Source organism: Prionailurus bengalensis, chromosome C2, assembly GCF_016509475.1.
Source record: "Prionailurus bengalensis isolate Pbe53 chromosome C2, Fcat_Pben_1.1_paternal_pri, whole genome shotgun sequence".
Lineage (NCBI taxonomy): Eukaryota > Metazoa > Chordata > Mammalia > Carnivora > Felidae > Prionailurus > Prionailurus bengalensis.
In genome coordinates, this window is record NC_057350.1 from 74,391,278 (window position 1) to 74,408,724 (window position 17,447).

General features: G+C 46.1%; 2 protein-coding genes across 4 annotated transcripts in view; both read left to right on the forward strand.

The window, feature by feature from the left end:
• Positions 1–4,478, forward strand: part of LSG1 (large 60S subunit nuclear export GTPase 1) — a 36,258-nt gene extending 31,780 nt beyond the window's left edge. Inside the window, exons 13-14 of the mRNA XM_043594552.1 lie at positions 987–1,160; positions 4,016–4,478. Of these exons, the coding sequence (XP_043450487.1) occupies positions 987–1,160; positions 4,016–4,195 (354 nt within the window). The 3' untranslated portion in view covers positions 4,196–4,478. The remainder of the gene's footprint in view (positions 1–986; positions 1,161–4,015) is intronic.
• A 12,030-nt stretch (positions 4,479–16,508) lies between these two features.
• Positions 16,509–17,447, forward strand: part of TMEM44 (transmembrane protein 44) — a 36,572-nt gene continuing 35,633 nt past the window's right edge. For 2 of the 3 annotated variants that reach the window (XM_043594554.1, XM_043594555.1), the window contains exon 1: positions 16,511–16,718. In XM_043594554.1, coding sequence (XP_043450489.1) covers positions 16,582–16,718 — 137 coding nt within the window. In that variant the 5' untranslated portion in view covers positions 16,511–16,581. Of the gene's footprint in view, positions 16,719–17,447 lie in introns of all 3 variants that reach the window. The other variant, XM_043594556.1, reaches the window with a different exon arrangement.

The window sequence follows — 17,447 nt, forward strand, 5'->3', positions numbered from 1 at the left end:
CTCACGAGATTATTACAGGAAGTAAATGAGAATAATGTGTGTGTGGAGACACACACACCACTAAGCTCAGTGCCTGGCGCATAATTAGCCCCCAGTACTTGTTATGTATTAAGCTTAATTCTTTCTGCAAACAAGCATCTTGGGTCTCCTGTAATAACTGGTTGTGAGGATTCCCTCTTCTGAATGCCACATCAGCAGAGCTCTTGGAAGCATAGGAGTAAAATTGAACATCCATACTCTCTTGCCTTCAGTTCAGGAAGAAAGTAGTTAATCAGTAGAGTATTTGTATGGATAAATTATTTATTCATTTGCCATTTATAAAACTATAGATGAGTTACAAACCACAGTTTATAGAGTGTTTATGGTGGGAAGCAGGAAATTTGCATCCAGTGAGCGACCGCCCAACATCTGCATTAGTATAATCCTGTGCAGTTGTGTCCTGATTTTCATTTTGGAAAACGCTTAGCCTAAGTATAGTCACATAAGTACACCGAAGAACACGAGTAGAAATCCAAACAAGGTAAAAAGGAGCACAGAGGAGAAAGATTTCCTCCTGGTCTGCGGGCTGTGGGCAGGCTAGGCCTTCAGAACACTTTAAAGGTAAGTCATTGTATTCATTAGGACTCTCCATTTGCAGGTGACCAGAAGTCAGCTTGGTTAATCGAAAAGCAGGAAGGGGTGCCTGGGTGGCTCTGTTGGTTAAGCGTCCGACTTCGGCTTAGGTCGTGATCTCACGGTTCGTGGTTTGAGCCCCGCGTCAGGCTCTGCTGACAGCTCAGAGCCTGCTTTGGATTCTGTGTCTCTCTGTGTCCCTCCTCTGTTCACACTCTTACTCTCTCTAAATAAAAAAAATTTTTTTTTTTTAATTGAAAAAAGGAAGCTGGTCAGAGGGTGCTTGGCGGAGATGTCTTCTTTGAGGATTTTTCTTTCTCCTGGGAGAACACAGACAACACATGATGTGCTGTTAACGCTTCTTGTCTTCGTAGGGTAAACTTCTGTACTGTCATCCTCCTCCTGGAAGAGACCCTGTGACCTTTCAGCATCAACACCAGCGACTCCTAGAGAACAAAACGAATGGTGGTGAACTAAAAATACATCCAGGCGGAAATAAAAAAGCAAAACAGATTGAAAATGTAGTTGACAAAAGTTTTTTCCATCAAGTAAGTTTTAAAGTTTTTCTTTAACTTCTGATCAGCATATATTATATAGCAGTTCTATTGAAATAACCATTCACATAGTGTAAAATCCACCCTTTGCAAGTATAGTTCAGTAGTTTATAGTATATTCAGAGTTGTGTAGCCATCACCATAATTTCAGAACGTTTTCATCGCTCCAGAAAGAAACGTTGTACCCATTATCAGTCACTCACCGTTCCCCACTCTCCCCAGCCTTTTCCAACTACTGATCAGCTTTCTCCTATATAGATTTGCCTATTCTGAACATTTCATATAGATGAAATCACCCACTATGTAGTCTTTTCTGACTGGCTTCTTTAACTTGGCATAATGACTTCAAGGTTCATCCATTTATCAGTACTTTATTCCTTTTTACTGCCAAATAATATTTCATTGAGTGGATATGTCACATTTTGTTTATTTCTCAGAGATGGAATTTGGGTTGTTTCCCCTTTCTATTATAAGATAAATGATTTTTTTTTTTTTTTTTAGTTTTTTTTTTTTAATGTGTATTCATTTTTGAGAGAGAGACAGAGACAGAGTGTGAGCCAGGGAGAGGCAGAGAGAGGGGGAGACCTAGAATCTGAAGCAGGTCCCAGGCTCTGAGCTCTCGGCACAGAGCCCGACGTAGGGCTCTAACTCATGAACCATGAGATCGTGACCTGAAGTCAGATGCTTGACCGACTGAGCCACCCGAGCATCCCCCCTTTTCTATTATAAATAATGCTATGAACATTCATGCACAAGCTTTTGTGTGAACATAGATTTTCAGTTCTCTTGGGCATATAATTAGGGGTGGGATTGCCGGGTCATGTGTTAACCACATGTTTAACATTTGAGGTACTGCCAGACTTTCCAAAGTGTCTGTGCCATTTTACATTCCCACCGTCAGGGTATGAGGGCTCTAATTTCCTTATATCCTTACTGGTATTTATTTTCCGTCTTTTTTTACTTTAGTCATCCTACTATATGAAGTGGTGTCTCATGATTTTGATTTTGATTTCCCTAAGGATGTTGGTAATCTTGTGTGCTCATTGGCACATGTAGATCTTCTTTGGAGAATTACCTATTGTTGAGTTATAAGAGTTCTTTATAAATTCTGATAAAAACCTTTATCATATTTATAATTTGCAAATATTTTCTACTGTTTAGTGGTCTTTCTGAGCCAGTACATTTTAGTAACTTTCATTGTTTACATCACAGCTACAGTTTATATGCTGCACTTTAAACAACAAATTTAGGAGCACCTGTGTGGCTCGGTCATTTAATTGTCCACCTTCAGCTCAGGTCATGATCTCACGGTTCATGAGTTCAAGCCCTACATCGAGCTCTCTGCTGTCGGCGAGCAGCCTGCTTCAGATCCTCTGTCTCCCTCACTGTCTGCCCCTCCCCCACTCACATGCACTCTCTATCTCTCCTCCCAAAAATAAACATTTAAAAAAGATTTTTTAACATAAGAAAATAAAGAAAACTTATATGCAGAACAGTTAAATCCTATAACTGTACTTAATATATTTTTTAAATCCTTTTGTGACTACTACAGCCATAAAAGGGTGGTAGGGGGAGGGGGTGTCATCTGTATCCAGAGTGATTTCTTTCTGTATTTATATGATGCTTTATTTGTGTGCCTCACACAGGCTAAGCAGATAGTGCTGTCCACCACTGGGGCCATTGATTGAGGCTTAAGGAGGCAAAGTGACTTATTCAAGGATACTTGTCTTAAATGGCAAGGCTGGGCTAGAACTTGATTATTGTGGCTCCTGGTTTGAATTATTTCCAAGTCTGCCAATATTTAGGAGGAAATTTACTGATAGGCAGAAAGATCATAGGTTCTTCCTTGGACCTACTTCTATTAAGACAATCATGAAATACTGCTTTGCACTTGCAGAATCATATGGGATTAATTTTATTTTTACTAAGTAAACTTAATTGTTCAGTTTTTTGTTTCATTTTGCTCTACTTAAATAAAATCACAAGTTTACAGAAACTTTTTTGAGCACTATTACATGTGGATACTACACTAGGACCTAGGATATCAAAAGGAAGAAAACATAATTACTGTTTTCAGGGAGATCACATTCTAGCTAAGGGGAGATGGGCAAGTTAACAAGTAACGTGACACGTTAGGTCTAGGGCAGAAGTATAAGTCAGGTACTTTGTGAACCCAGATTGGGGAGCAGTTCCCCCTTGGGGCCGGGAGGAGAGTAGGTGAGTGAACGCCACAGAGAGGAGGTGATATCTAAGCTGGACTCTAAGGGCAAATATAAACGTACTGGTTGGAAGGAGTGGTGAGGGCGATTCTCCAGGCAGAGGGAGTAGCGTGAACAAAGGCATAAAAAGATGGGAGTGTGGATTCTGTCAATAAGGAGCCCATGTTGTAAGTGGTCTTGTGTACCCGCTGAGGGAATACGAACTTGGTTCCCCAGGCTACAGGGAGCCATCAGAGGTTTGTGAGGAAAGAGAGATACGTGATTGTTAAACTCTAGAAGTGGGGAGTGTGGCAGTGTTCCAGTGAAAGCTAATGAATACCAGGGCTAGAACAGGGTGGTGGAGAACAGTGGATAGGTACACCAAATGCTAGAGCCTGGAGCCCACAGAACTTGCTGGCTGTATGAGGTAGATGAGGAAGGCAAAGGGAGTGCTTGCTCAGTGGCTAGTTACAGATGGTATTTGAAGCAAAGTGAAGGACAAAGAGAATGCACTCAAGACAGAATGTGGAGAAACTTACTTAAGAATGGGGAGAGAGAGGAGCAGTGAAGGGGGTGGAAGTCCTCTGTCTTGGAGTTCTCCATAAATAATACTGTGCTTACATCTCCCATACTGCTATCTTCACTTCCTAGGAAAACGTGAGAGCTTTGACCAAAGGAGTCCAGGCTGTGATGGGCTACAAGCCAGGGAGTGGCCTGGTGACTACAGCTGCTGTGAGCTCTGAGAGCAGGGCTGGGAAGGCCTGGAAAAAACATGGCAACAGAAATAAAAAAGAGAAAACTCGTAGACTCTATAAGCACCTGGATACGTGAACTTGGGCTGCAGTGGAAATGGCATCTGCGTTGTGCACCTGGAGAAGAAACAGAAGCTGCTCTTGGCCGTGATGCTGTGAAATGGACCCTGCTTCTTGTGGCACGCAGCCACACCAGACAGCCAGTATCAAGACGCAGGGGCTCCGTGGAGCACCGAGTCTAACACAGTCATCTTGGAGCCCCAGAAACTGTCCTGTAGAAGGCTGAATTTGAGATGAGGGAATAAATGATTGAATGTTTGTGTAAACAAATACACATGCATACTAATTTGTAAGTTGGGTTTTTAAAAAAATAAAATTAAATGGTCACTAACAGACGTTTTATTGGTTTATGTAGATACACTGCCATTTGGACATTTCGCATTCTTTAAACAGTTGCAATTTGCCAAAGCATGACTGGGATTTTAGATGGATTCTTTTGAGAACATTATATAGGTTACTGATTCTCAACCTCACATGCATACCCAGCAGTCCCCTGGTATTGCAGAAGGCACATGAGGTCTTGGAATGAGGGGGCTAGCAGATGTAGTTTTTAAAAGCCTCAGAGAGCCCACCCTTCTATTGAAGATCCCTGTCAACATGAGCCACTACTATAGAAGGTAGTGTGTGTTTTTCTACAGCTCACCACAGGCATGAGGAAATGGGCAGATGATCAGCTAGTTTTTGTTTTAGGTATAGATGCCTGATCTCCTTAGTACTTAGGACCATCAAGAGTGAGACAAGGACAGTTTACCTTTTATAGTACCATTCCTGTTTTAGCCTCTCACTTTACTTTTGTCTCCCTTTTTCTATGAGCCTCATTATTCCCTTAACTCAGATCCTTTCCTTGTGTTGTGTGATAGATGTTTTTGGAAATCTAACAGACATTATGGATGCCTTCTCCAGAAAAATGCACATGCCCGTGAACAGTCTTGTGAAATGTATCAGAAGATGACAGACCCGCGGTTCGTCCACAGTTTTGCAGTTAAGCCTTGCCCGATGTAGCCAGAGTATCTTTAAGATATATTTGAAAATGTGTTCCACCTGGGGAATAAAAAATATATACTTGTTTATTCAACAGATAGCACCTTCTGTGTGGCAGGAAAGGCACTGGAAACCGGGGACAGCAGGAGTAGGGCCCTGATGCAGGAAGTTAGCAAGAGCCATCACACGGCCTTAGAGCCTGTGAGGGGATTCTGGAGGTTTGCTCAAAAGCGGTGGGTAAGCCAAGGAAGACTTTATAAACAGGTAAGGAGTTAGTGTTCTAGTTCTTCATTTGAATATCGGGTGAAAGGTTATTCCAGATCAAGCCTGAGGCAGAGCTAGAGAGTTCCGCAGTTGTGTTCATCCATCTGCAACAATATACTTCTAGTTCTTCCCTTTGATCTGAGGAAAGGGACAGTCTGAAAAGCCCATGGAAGAAGAGGAACATGCATCAGCATGTTAAAGCCTACTTTGTTCCATTCACTGAAGAACAGGCACGGTTGTCTGGGAGAAACTTCCATGCTGAATGGACAGAGCATGTACTGATTTTGAATAAGTTTTGCTTTAATGATAGTATAATAGCTAAAACATGAGACTTCTTAGAAAAAGTAATTACATACGCTTCACGTTCCTGATTATTTTTGTAACAGTTTTATTGAGATACTCACATACCATGCAAGTTCACCAGTTTTAAAGGATACAATTCAGCGGTTCTTAGTATATTCAGAGTTATATAACCATCACCACAACCAGTTCTACATTACTGCCACAAAAAACCCAGGACCCTTTAGCCAGTGGCCCCCAATCCTCCCAATCCCCCCCCCCCCCAGCCATAAGCAAACCCTCATCTACTTTATATATGGATTTGCCCATTCTGTATGTTCATAATAAAGGAATCATAAGCTATGTGACCTTTCGTGACTGGCTTTCACTTAGCCTGATGCCTTCAAGGTTCATCCATGCTCTAACATCTCTCAGTATTTCATTGCTTTTTGTTGCCAAATAATACATTCCACTGAATGGGTATACCACATTTTGTTTATTCATTCATCAGTTAAAAGGCATTTGGTTTCCACTTGCTGTCTATCATGAATACAGTGCTGCTGTGAACGTTTGTGTACAGGTTTTTGTGTGGTTTTTAATTCTTAAGTATATATCTAGGAGTGGAATTGCAATATATTTAACCTTTGAGTAGCTACCATACTGATTTTCAGAATGGGTGTACCATTTAACATTTTCCATCAACGGTGTATAAAGGTTCTAGTTTCTCCATAGTTCTGTCAACACACGTTACTGTCTTACTGTCTTTTTATGTTTTGGCCATCCTAGTGGATATAAAGCGATATGTCATGGTTTTGATTTACATTCCCTTGATGCCAAATGACGTTGAGCATCTTCTCATGTGCTTATTGCCCACTTGTAGATCTTTGGGAAAATGTCTATTCAGATCTTTTGTCCATTCTTTTTTTTTTATGAGGATTTCTTTTATTTTTTAATTTTTTTTAATGTTTATTTATTTTTGAGAGCGAGACAGAGCACAAGCAGGGGAGAGGCAGAGAGAGGGAGACACAGAATCCAAAGCAGGGTCCAGGCTCTGAGCTGTCAGTGCACAGCCCAACGCGGGGCTCGAACTCATGGACCATGAGATCATGACCTGAGCCAAAGTTGGACGCTTAACCGACTGAGCCACCCAGGCGTCCCCTCTGTCCATTCTTTAATGGAGTTATTTATCTTGTTACTGAGTTATAAAAGTTGTTTGTACATTCTAGGCACAGGTCCCTTAGCAGATGTGTAATTTGCAAATGTTTTCTGCCATTCAGTGGGTTGTCTTTTCATTTTCTGACAGTGCCTTTGAAGCACAGTTTTAATTCTGGTGAAGTCCATATGGATCCCTTTTTTCTTTGGTTGCTTGTGCTTTTGGTGTTAAATTTAAGAAACTATTGAAAGATCCAAGGTTATTAAGATTTACTCCCGTGTTTCCTTCCAAGAGTTTCAGAGTTTTAGCTCTTACGTTTAGGTCTCTGGGCTATTTTAAGTTTTCATATCTGGGTGAGGTAGAAGATGGACCAACTTCATTCTTTTGCATGTGGCATCCGGTAGCCCCAGAGCAGTTTGTTGAAAAGACTAGTGTTTACCCACTGAATTGTTTCAGCACCTTTGTCGAGAATTGAACATAAATGTGAGGGCTTATTTCTGGATGTATGCCTTTGGTATTTAACCTTCATGAATGTGCAACAGTTGTGAAGAGCATCCGACTCCATCTTCTAGCAAATATTCCTGGTAAGAGACGTCTCTCTGTGTAGATGCTCCACACCCCTCCATCCCTTAGCCACTTTGAGTTCACCTGCAGCCCCAGGGGACGGTTCCTTTGCGAGCCCTTCCTCTGCAAACCCTGTATTTCCTGCGTTCCTTTCTCCTGCACCACAGGAGCCTGCTCGCCGCGCACACAGGGCAATCTAGACGGGCTGGGGATTTAACAACCCCCGGAGAAACCCCCAACTGGTCAAGAATGGGGGCTGGGTGCTAAGTGCCCCAGCTTCCCTGTCACTTGGTGCATACACTGTACATTTTCCACACTAGATCCTCCATGGAAATCATCTCACTAACTCGCCCGCTGCCCTCCTCCCTTCCCTCACTGTCCACTCCCTCACTTCTGCTTCAGGGGGTTGCCTCCCAGATTAACTAAATCTAAGTCCTCTGCTTAGAGTCTGAAGAACCCAAACTAGGACACATCGGAAGGTGTCTGTTTTTAAGTATCCTCACCCTTGTAGCGAGGAGTACGGTAGACTTACAAGTTCCAGCCATTAGCATGATCACTTTATTGTTTTGAAATTTTTTCCCCAGCATTTTATTACAAGAAATATACTGCCCTTTTAAAGTAGAACCTGCTATACATCTGTCCTCCGTTTCCTTTTCAGGAAGTTAGGAGGAAGTGGAGGTTTCTGTCAAGACATCAATAGCAATATAGGTTTTCTTGGCAGGCAAACTGGGAAATGTGGCCACAAGCCAGAAATCGACCTAATGCCACCCCTCTAAAGTCCTTGTGGAGCAGTGAGGAAAATCATTCAGAATGTCCACGCCTAACAGTTTGTTGTCTGTTCTGTTCAACACACCATAGACCAACTGAGGGTGAAGAGAGGGCCACACAGGAAAGAACTTGCTATCAAAGGCTCCAATATGAAGGGAAAACAACAATTCTGAGCAATCCAAAAGTGAAGGGCATTATGTAAGTGAAGAGTGCCCAGTGCACTGAACACTGAATACATAAGTGTTCTGTTGAAGTGTGACACGTATACAGAAAGAACACAACTGTGAGAGTATAGATAGCTGACTTTCACCAACATACTGATGCAACCGGTACCTTGACTGAGAACACGGTTAGCACTTCGTACCTCCTTTCAGCAAAGACTGACCACCCCAAGGGCTACCGCTGTTCTCACCTTTTCACCATGTTTTGTATGATACGTAAGCAGAATCTACCGGGGTACCTGGCTGGCTCGGTCGGTGGGGGGTACAACTCTTGATCTCGGGGTTTGAGTTCAAGCCCCACGTTGAGTGCCGCGATTACTAAAAAAAAAAAAAAAAAAAAAAATCTTAAAAAAAATTGTTTAAAAAAATCTACAGCGTGTACTCATGTATCTGGCTTCTTTAATCTAATGTGGTGAGGTCCGTCCACAGTCTTGCATTTGATAAATAAATCATTGTCACCGCTGTAGGGTATTCTGTGGTGTGAATATGTCACCATTTATCTGTTCTATTATTGATGGACATGTAGACGTTTTGCAAGTTTGTGGTTTCTTAAATTTTTAACAAACCGTATTTTGTAGAACAGTTTTAAGTTCGCAGCAAAATTGAGCAGAAAGCATAGAGAGTTCCCATATTCCCCAGTCCCCACGTATGCACAGCCTCCCCTACCCCCAGCATCCCCCACACAGCGGTGCATTTGTTAACATGAACCTACACCGGGGCGTCTGGGTGGCTCAGTGGGTCAAGCGTCCGACTTCGGCTCAGGTCACGATCTCACAGTTTGTGAGTTGGAGCCCCACACTGGGCTCAGTGCTGACAGCTCAGAGCCTGGAGCCTGCTTCGGATTCTGTGTCTCCCTCTCTCTCTCTGCCCTTCCCCCGCCTCCCCCAAATGAATAGACTTCAAAAAAAATGTAAAAACAAAACAATGAACCTACACTGACAACATTACTCTCCAAGGGTTTTGATTTTTAAAAATAGCGCTGCCATGGATACCATAATAGTGTTGTCAAATAGAACTTACTACTACAATGCAAATAAATCTATAATCTGTGCTATCCTGTAGTTAACTACAACCAAGCACTTAAAATGTGGCTAGTGACAACTTCAGAAGTTCACTGCTAACAGTCATGACTTTTAACTCCTGCCTGACCCAACAAAGGTCAGAATGGTGGGAGTTTTTCAGGAGAGTGGGGGAAGAAGGGTAGATTTCATATTTATAACTTCTACATCTTGGCTACTTCTAAAGCAGGTTACTAAAAGTATTAAAACACCATCTTTCGTGTGAATTGTAAGGCACTGAGTTTTTTTGTTTTTTTTTTAAAGGATTCTTGAATCCATAGTAGTACTCTAAATAAGGCGAGGCAGGGCAACTTTTAAACAAAAGCACCTCAATGAAACAACGTAGAAGGGATGACGGAATCACCATTTTGGAACCATCAACAAAATCATGGATTCCAGCAAAGTGCTGAGACCACTGACGGAAAGGTCCCTGGGGGGTGGGATAATGGCCCCCTTTTAAAGTATCACCCGCCGCTTTATTCAATGCCAAGGGAAAGTGCCTTTTACAATGGAGTGATCCAACAGACACTACCTTAAACAAGTCACCAAACTCTGTCACCAGTGCTATGCCAGTATGTTCTGCACCTCCTGATGTGGTGCAACAGGAAGTCCACAGGATAACCCTGTGCTGCTTTTGCAGAAAAGTTTCGGCTCAATCTAATCATAAGAAACCAATTAGACAATTCCAGATTTGGAACATTCCAGAACACAAGGGACCGGGACTAAAGAGACACAACCAAATGAATGAATCCTGAACCAGAAACACACATTCACACTCTGTATATTTGACATTCTTGGAGCGGCTGAGTAAATTTTACCATGGATTACACAGGCAATAGCATTGTATCAGTGTAACAGAAGTGTGGTGAGGTCGCGAACACTGCTGGAGATACATGCTGAGGCACTGGGGGTAAGGTGTCACAGCTGCCACCTCCAATGGTTCCACCGGAGCAAGGGACAAAACAAATGTGGCAAAATGTCTGCAGCTGGTGTTAGGTGGGTAGGTAGGTAGGTCCTAGGTGGTTTTCACCTTTTTGTAGTTTTGAAAATTTTCAAAATAAACAGTGGGGAGTGGGGAGGGGTCATAGAAGTAGACAGTTAAATTCCAGAAGGGCTCAGGAGCCATTCAGGAGAACAGACAGAACTGTACTGGGAGATTAGAATCAAATAGGGACCACAAGCTCCTGTCTTTACTCTGTCTTGGCTGGCTTTGGGGAAGCAGGTTAATCCAGCTCCCTTACTGGCCCGCATGGAACTTGGCAGGATGCCGATTTCCTTGTGAATTGTAAACTGCGGTGAGAACACACATTTCTTTTAACTAATTATTTCAATGCAAGTATTCAAGTACTGAATTCTATTTAATTGGCTTTTTAAAAGGTGAGTAGCCTGGTCCGCCTGGCTGGCTCAGTCAGGAGAGCATGCAACTATGTGTCCCAAGTTCCAGCCCCACGTTGGGGGTAAAGATCATGTGGGAAAAAAAAAAAATAGGGCTTTCCTTGATGTAACATTTCAACATCTGTGCGTTCCATTAGCCCTCGCCCAACTTCTAGCATCGTGAAGTAAGTTGCTTTCAGCAATAGGATGTTATTAATGAAACATTCGAGGGTGAAAAAGGTAAAGAAACTCTCACAAGATCAAACAGTAAGCTTGATGATAGAGTTTTAAATAGAACCCAGGACCTCTGTGCTGACAGCAGGGAGCCTGCTTGGGATTCTCTCTGCCCCTTGTGTGTGTGCTCGCTCTGGCTTTCTCTCTCTCTCTAAATAAACTTAGATGATGGATGGGTGGGTGGATGGATGGATAGATAGATGATTAACTAGGTGGGTAGATAGATAGATAGGTAGATAGAAGATAGATAGAACGAACCCAGGACCCCACCAGTCCTACCACCTGCTTCTCTCATGATAATCCAACATGTCCACAATGGGATTGACTCAGATTTAGAAATGCCATTATTTCAAAATGCATTCTCAAAGAATTGATTTCTCTATACTTACAGCAGGTAAATCAAACTGGCATAGAGCCTTTTTTAATGTTACCAGTTGAGTAGTAGCCACAAACCCTTCCTCTAAATAACACATTTTATAAGAACATTGGCAGGAGGTAGCATGTCCTCAGAAGCAAAGGCTGTTGAGTTGCTGGTCTGTGGCCCCAGGTGACTGGGACCTAGGGCCATGATTGGCCGGCAGGCTCCCACAAGGACAGGCCAGGCTGATCAGCCCTTCCTTCTTCAGGACAATGCCTGTGGGCTCAGTGCCTCTGCCAACAGGAAATGCCTACGAGCTGTGGCCCTCCTGTTAGCTTTTCTTCTTGGCAAACTCTGAACCATGGCCAAAGAAACTTTAGCTTTAGCTTCGGGGTGGGGCAGCCACCAAGCCTCAGAGGAGCCTGCTAAAGGAACTGATTCACTTCCCGAGGGCCGACCACGGAAAAAGCCCTTTGGAAGGTCCTGGCAGAATTTGGGAGGGGTCCTAACTCCAGGAGGGAGGGGAGTAGATTAGCACATACAATCCTGAGTGTTCCCCACCGGATGAAGAGCTGGTGGGTGCCGGCAGCCTGCCTCTCTCACCCCACATCCTCCCTCGCTGCAGGACCTCTGCCATTTGCAGGCATCCACCAGCCAGCGTCTTCCTGCCGCCAGGACAGCTTTCCAAGATTGCTGCCGCACTAATTGCCAAAAGCAAACTTGTTCTCCAAAGCCCAGCTCGTGGGTTTCTTGAAAGCCCTCCCAACACTCCCCCTACAGACACACACAATAGTAGGGGCCACCAAAGCTTTGTAAACATACTCTCACTACAGAAGGGCACTGTACCTTTTTACAGCCTATCTAAAAATCAATTCATTCGGTAACTATGTTCCTTATTACGTGCCAGGCAGTGAGTCAGGTGCTGGGGTACAGATCTGAGCTCAGCAGCCCCGGCTGAAGACTCTCACAGCGGGTTGAAAGACAACACCTGCCACACTGTAAGGGGTGCCCTGGTCGAGGAGGAGCACAGGCCCAGGGGCTTGTGCCTGTCCCCTATAGGACCAGGACACAGAGGCAGCCTGGGCAGGGAGGACAGCAGGTGGAGGCGCCTCGGGAGGGAAAATCGCGAGTCTGGTTGTAGACGTGTTCAATCGGACAAGCGAGTGGAGATGTCAAATAGGCAGCTGCGTATATGAATCTAAAGTCTGGGAAGGAGGTCTGATCTGGAGACAGATATTCAGGAGGCACAGGCACAGGGGCGGTATTTAAAGCTAGAAGTTCAGATGTTTCAGGCGTCCGGTAAAGAGAAGAGAACCAAGACCCGAGCTCTGTGTCTCCACGCCATTAGCTATTCATATTTTCTTTGAACCATTATTATTATTATTATTATTTTTTAGTGGATCAGAGGTTCTTCCCAGGAAAGACAACAGCAATAATAACTTCCAGATGCTTCACCGCCAGGGTTTCTACTAATCCCAGTTGCCCTGACGGAGGCACTATCATCCCCACTTGACAGGTAAGAATACACAGTTGCAGAGGACCCATGCTTTGCCCCAAGTCACAGCTGCGAGGAGGCAGAGTGAGAACTGCAGTCCGACTTGCGGGCTCCGAAGCGCCCATTCTTCCCATTGCATTTTTCTCTGAGCCAATGTGTCCAGTGACTGGCAACGGCTCCCCACACTTGTCCAAGCCCCCAAGGGCCATCTCCACAAGCCCATGTTCCTCGTATGAATCTCACAGGAAGCTTGCGGGAAGGTAGTTTAGTAGGCTGAATGATGGCCCCCCAAAATACAAGGTCTTAATCCCTGGAACCTATAAATGTCACCTTCTGTGACATCTGAACTCTTCACAGACGTGATTAAGGATCTTGAGATGGGGTGTGTAACATAAATTACCCGAGCAGGTCACAAGGGCCATCTTTATAGGAAAGAGACAGAGGGAGATTTCACACACACAAGACAAGAGGGAAATGTGACCACGAGAGGAAGAGATTAAGTGATGCGGCTGCCAGGCAGGTAGTGCTGGAAGCCACCAGACGCTGGATAAAGAGAGACAATGAAGAGATTCCCCTTCTAGGGTCCCCGGAAGGGAGGCAGCCCTGCGGCCTTGACCGTGGTCCAGCGAACCTGATTTCAGAATAGGGAGAGAATACATTTCTGTTATTTTAAGCTGCTAAGTTTGTGGTAATTTGTTAGAGCAGCCACAAGAAATGAATCCATGCAGATTCCAAGGACACACGCCCAGAGAGTTGGATTTCGCCGGGCTGGTTTTTGACAGGCAGTCAGAGTGATCCTGAAACCACACCCCTTCCAACTGCTTTGGGAGGGGGCTCAGGATTTAAATGCTTAAACTAGGGGGTTTAGTCTGGGGTCTAGCCCTCCACGAAATCCACAGTTGAATTTCAGAGACTATAAATTCCTTAAGATTGTATGAACACTGTGTGGAGGTGCATAGATGTTCATATTTTTCAGGGACGAGAGGTCTTCATCAAATTCTCTGAGTTCACTGCAAAGGCTGAGAACTAACCACTCTGAGAAAAAGCTGTCGAGGTGCATAAACCTGGTCCAGGGTGTGGTGGGAGGAATGAAGCAATTTTTCATTTATTTTGTTTTTTGATGTTTATTTTTGAGGGAAAGAGAGAGCATGAGAGGCAGAGAGAGAGGGACCGAGGATTCAAAGTGGGCTCCACACTGACAGCACAGAGCCTGACGTGGGGCCTGAACTCACGAACCACGAGATCATGACCTGAGCCAAAGTTGGACACTTGACCGACTGAGCCACCCAGGCGCCCCAGAATGAAGCCATTTTTAAGTTGGGTCCAACCTCCAAGGGCTTATACTGAGCCTGAGGGAGAGGAAAGTCATCATAAGTGAATCAAATTAAATAGCGGTATCTTCAAGTCTCAACAAAACAGAGCATAAGGTAGCCCTGCCTAGGGCCTGGGGAGAGGGTGACATGAGACGGGGAAGGTGTGTCCTCATTTCAGCGAGATAGTTAGTGCGATGGATTATCTTTCCAGAATAGTAAGTAGGCAACGTCACTAGAGAAACTGGGGAGCTGGGCAGTCACAGGTCAGTATCCACAGGTCGGCTAGAAGAACCCACAAAGAATCAGCAGGCAAGGACTTCGGGGTACTTAGTTATCATCTATGAGACACTTGGCTACTGTATTTTTCCCCTTTTTAAAAAAAAAAAATTTTTTTTTTAACTTTTATTTATTTTTGAGACAGAGAGAGACAGAGCATGAATGGGGGAGGGGCAGAGAGAGAGGGAGACACAGGATGGGAAGCAGGCTCCAGGCTCTGAGCCATCAGCCCAGAGCCTGATGCGGGGCTCAAACCCACGGACCGCGAGATCTTGACCTGAGTCGAAGTCGGACGCTCAACCGACTGAGTCACCCAGGCGCCCCTGTATTTTTCCGCTTTTATTGTAACCTTTCAATCTTGTCTTCGCTGGTATTCATTTTGTATTACTTTATCTTATCATCATTTTTATATTTTAATTTTGGCCCCTTTTGTCGAATAACCTATTTTAATTTTACCTTTAGTCGCTCTTTTGCTTGTTTAGTGTCACTCTCTCTCCTACTGGACTGTTAGCTCAATGAAGGCAGGGAGTTGTCTGTTTTTCTCAAAAACGTGTCCCCAGCTCCTCGTCTGACAATGTCTGACAAATTATGTTTCATGACCAAAAGCGGTCATAACTTTAAAAATAAATGAAACAGTAAAATAATGTAGCCCCTTTAGAAGAACAGTCTGGGGGCACCTGGGTGGCTCAGTCGGTTAAGCAGCCGACTTCAGCCAGGTCACGATCTCGCGGTCCGTGAGTTCGAGCCCTGCGTGGGGCTCTGGGCTGATGGCTCAGAGCCTGGAGCCTGCTTCCCATCCTGTGTCTCCCTCTCTCTCTGCCCCTCCCCCATTCATGCTCTGTCTCTCTCTGTCTCAAAAATAAATAAAAACATTTAAAAAAAAAACCATTATGCTAGGTGAAAAAAGCTCGTCACAAAAAGTTCACCTATTGGATGGGATTGCATTAATAAGGAATTTTCCACAACAGGCAAGTCCGTAGAATCCTAAGGTAGATTTGTGGTTGCCTAGGGCTGGGAGTGTGGAGAAGAAAGTTAACCGCTAATGAGTACTTGCTTTTTTAACAAGTGATGAAAATGTTGTAAAATTAGATAGCGGTGGTGGTAGCACAACTCTGGATACACTAAAACACTGTACACGTTAACAGGGTGAATTTTATGGTATATGAATGAGATCTCAAGAAAACTGCTGTTTTTAACAACGAAAATAGCGAAATGACGGGGTCACCTTCTTTAAGCAAACTTACTAAAATCAACAAGGACATTTTAAAATTATAATAGCTTGTTTTCAAGAACAGCTCTGCCTGCCAGGACTGTGTGGCAACGTGGCTGGATGGGACAGTATGATGGCCAAGACCACCGGCCTCCTGGGGCATCTTCTAGGGTGACTTCAGGAAGTCCGTCTTGGGCGACTAGAGTGGGGGTGGAGGGTGCCGTCGACGCCTTCAGACCAGAGAGTGGGAGAAGATGCGTTGGGGGGGGGGGGGGAGCTGTATCCTTCTGCCGACGCCTCCCCCCCCCCCCCCCCGCCCCCTTTCTTTTGTACCTTTTGAAGGATCAGACCAGCCGCTCACGCCCGGGATCCCCAGCACCCAAGAGCTGCGTCAGGCGCGAAGCATGTGTACTGTTCGGCTCAGAAAATGGGGCGCACTAATGGGCGGACAAAGCGCCTTACCGTGGCCGGGCAGGTCACGGTATTCGGCCCTGGCCGCCGGGAGACCGCAAGGGGTCTGCGAGCGGCGCCGCCACCGCTGTCGGGGAGCTGGGGCTGGGGCCGCAGCCTTTGTGCCGAGGCCGCTCCCAGCTCCCGCCGCTGGGGGGCGGCCTCCGGCCCGCCGACCCCCGACAATAGCGCGCCGGGTGGGGAGCCGCGCGGTCCCGGAAACTTTTCCCTCGCGCCTCCGCCGCTGCCGCCAGCGCCCGTCTCCCGGCCGCGGACGTGCGCTGGGCCGGGGCCGCCGCCGCCGCCGCCGCGGGGGCACCGGGCCGGGGAAAGGGGGCGTGCGGAGGCTGCGCCCCGGCGGGGCCACGCGGGAGGTTGGGGCCCGGGCCGGGCGGAGCCAGCGAGCCATGGGGGAGGCGGCCAGCCCCGCGCCCGCGCTCTGGGACTGGGACTACCTGGACCGCTGCTTCGCCCGCCACCGCGTCTGCATCTCCTTCGGCCTGTGGATCTGCGCCTCCTCCTGCTGGATCGCCGCCCACGCGCTGTAATGGGGACCGGGACCGGGCGGCGCGGGGGAGGGGGCCGGGTCTGCGGCGGGGAACGCGGGGCGACGCCTCCCGCCAACTCCCTCCTGGAAACCTGGAGGGAAGGGGGCATAAAGCGGGGAGGCAGGAGGCGGCGCGGTGCCAGGATCGAAACGACCCTTCCGCTGTGGACTGAAGTCGGATAGGACTTCTTTCCGGATTCCGTGCACAGGGAGGGGGAGGCCGGGCTGTGGGCCAGTAGGAAGAGGCCGGGTCGCGCGGTGCGTGGAGCCCTCGAAGGGCAGCGAGTCCTGGGTTCTATTGTCACCCTTTCCCCATCGACCGGAGGTGTGAGCTGGGCAAGCTGTAAAGCCTCAGAGCCTCATTTTCCTCACCTAAACGGGGTTAATAACTGATGGGACGGATGGCAGGATTAAATGAGTTAGTTTCCGTAAAGCTCTTAGTATGTGCTCATTAAACATCCTTATTATTGCTCCTGTCCTGCCACCAACCTTTGGCAGAGGGCAAGGACCTTGGACAAGGCTCTTGGCATTTCTGGTCTCCCTTTACCCCAGGCCCTCTGATCTGGGGAGGGGGGACTGGCTGTGATCTGACTCTGGCCAGTACCTGGAGCCATCTGGCCAGGTGGTCACCATAACCTGGGTTCTATGAAGTCTGGCTAAAGAGGGCCTCCAGATCTTCGGGCACCCTGTCCCAAGCTGGTGCAACCCAAGTATTCCCTGGCAGAG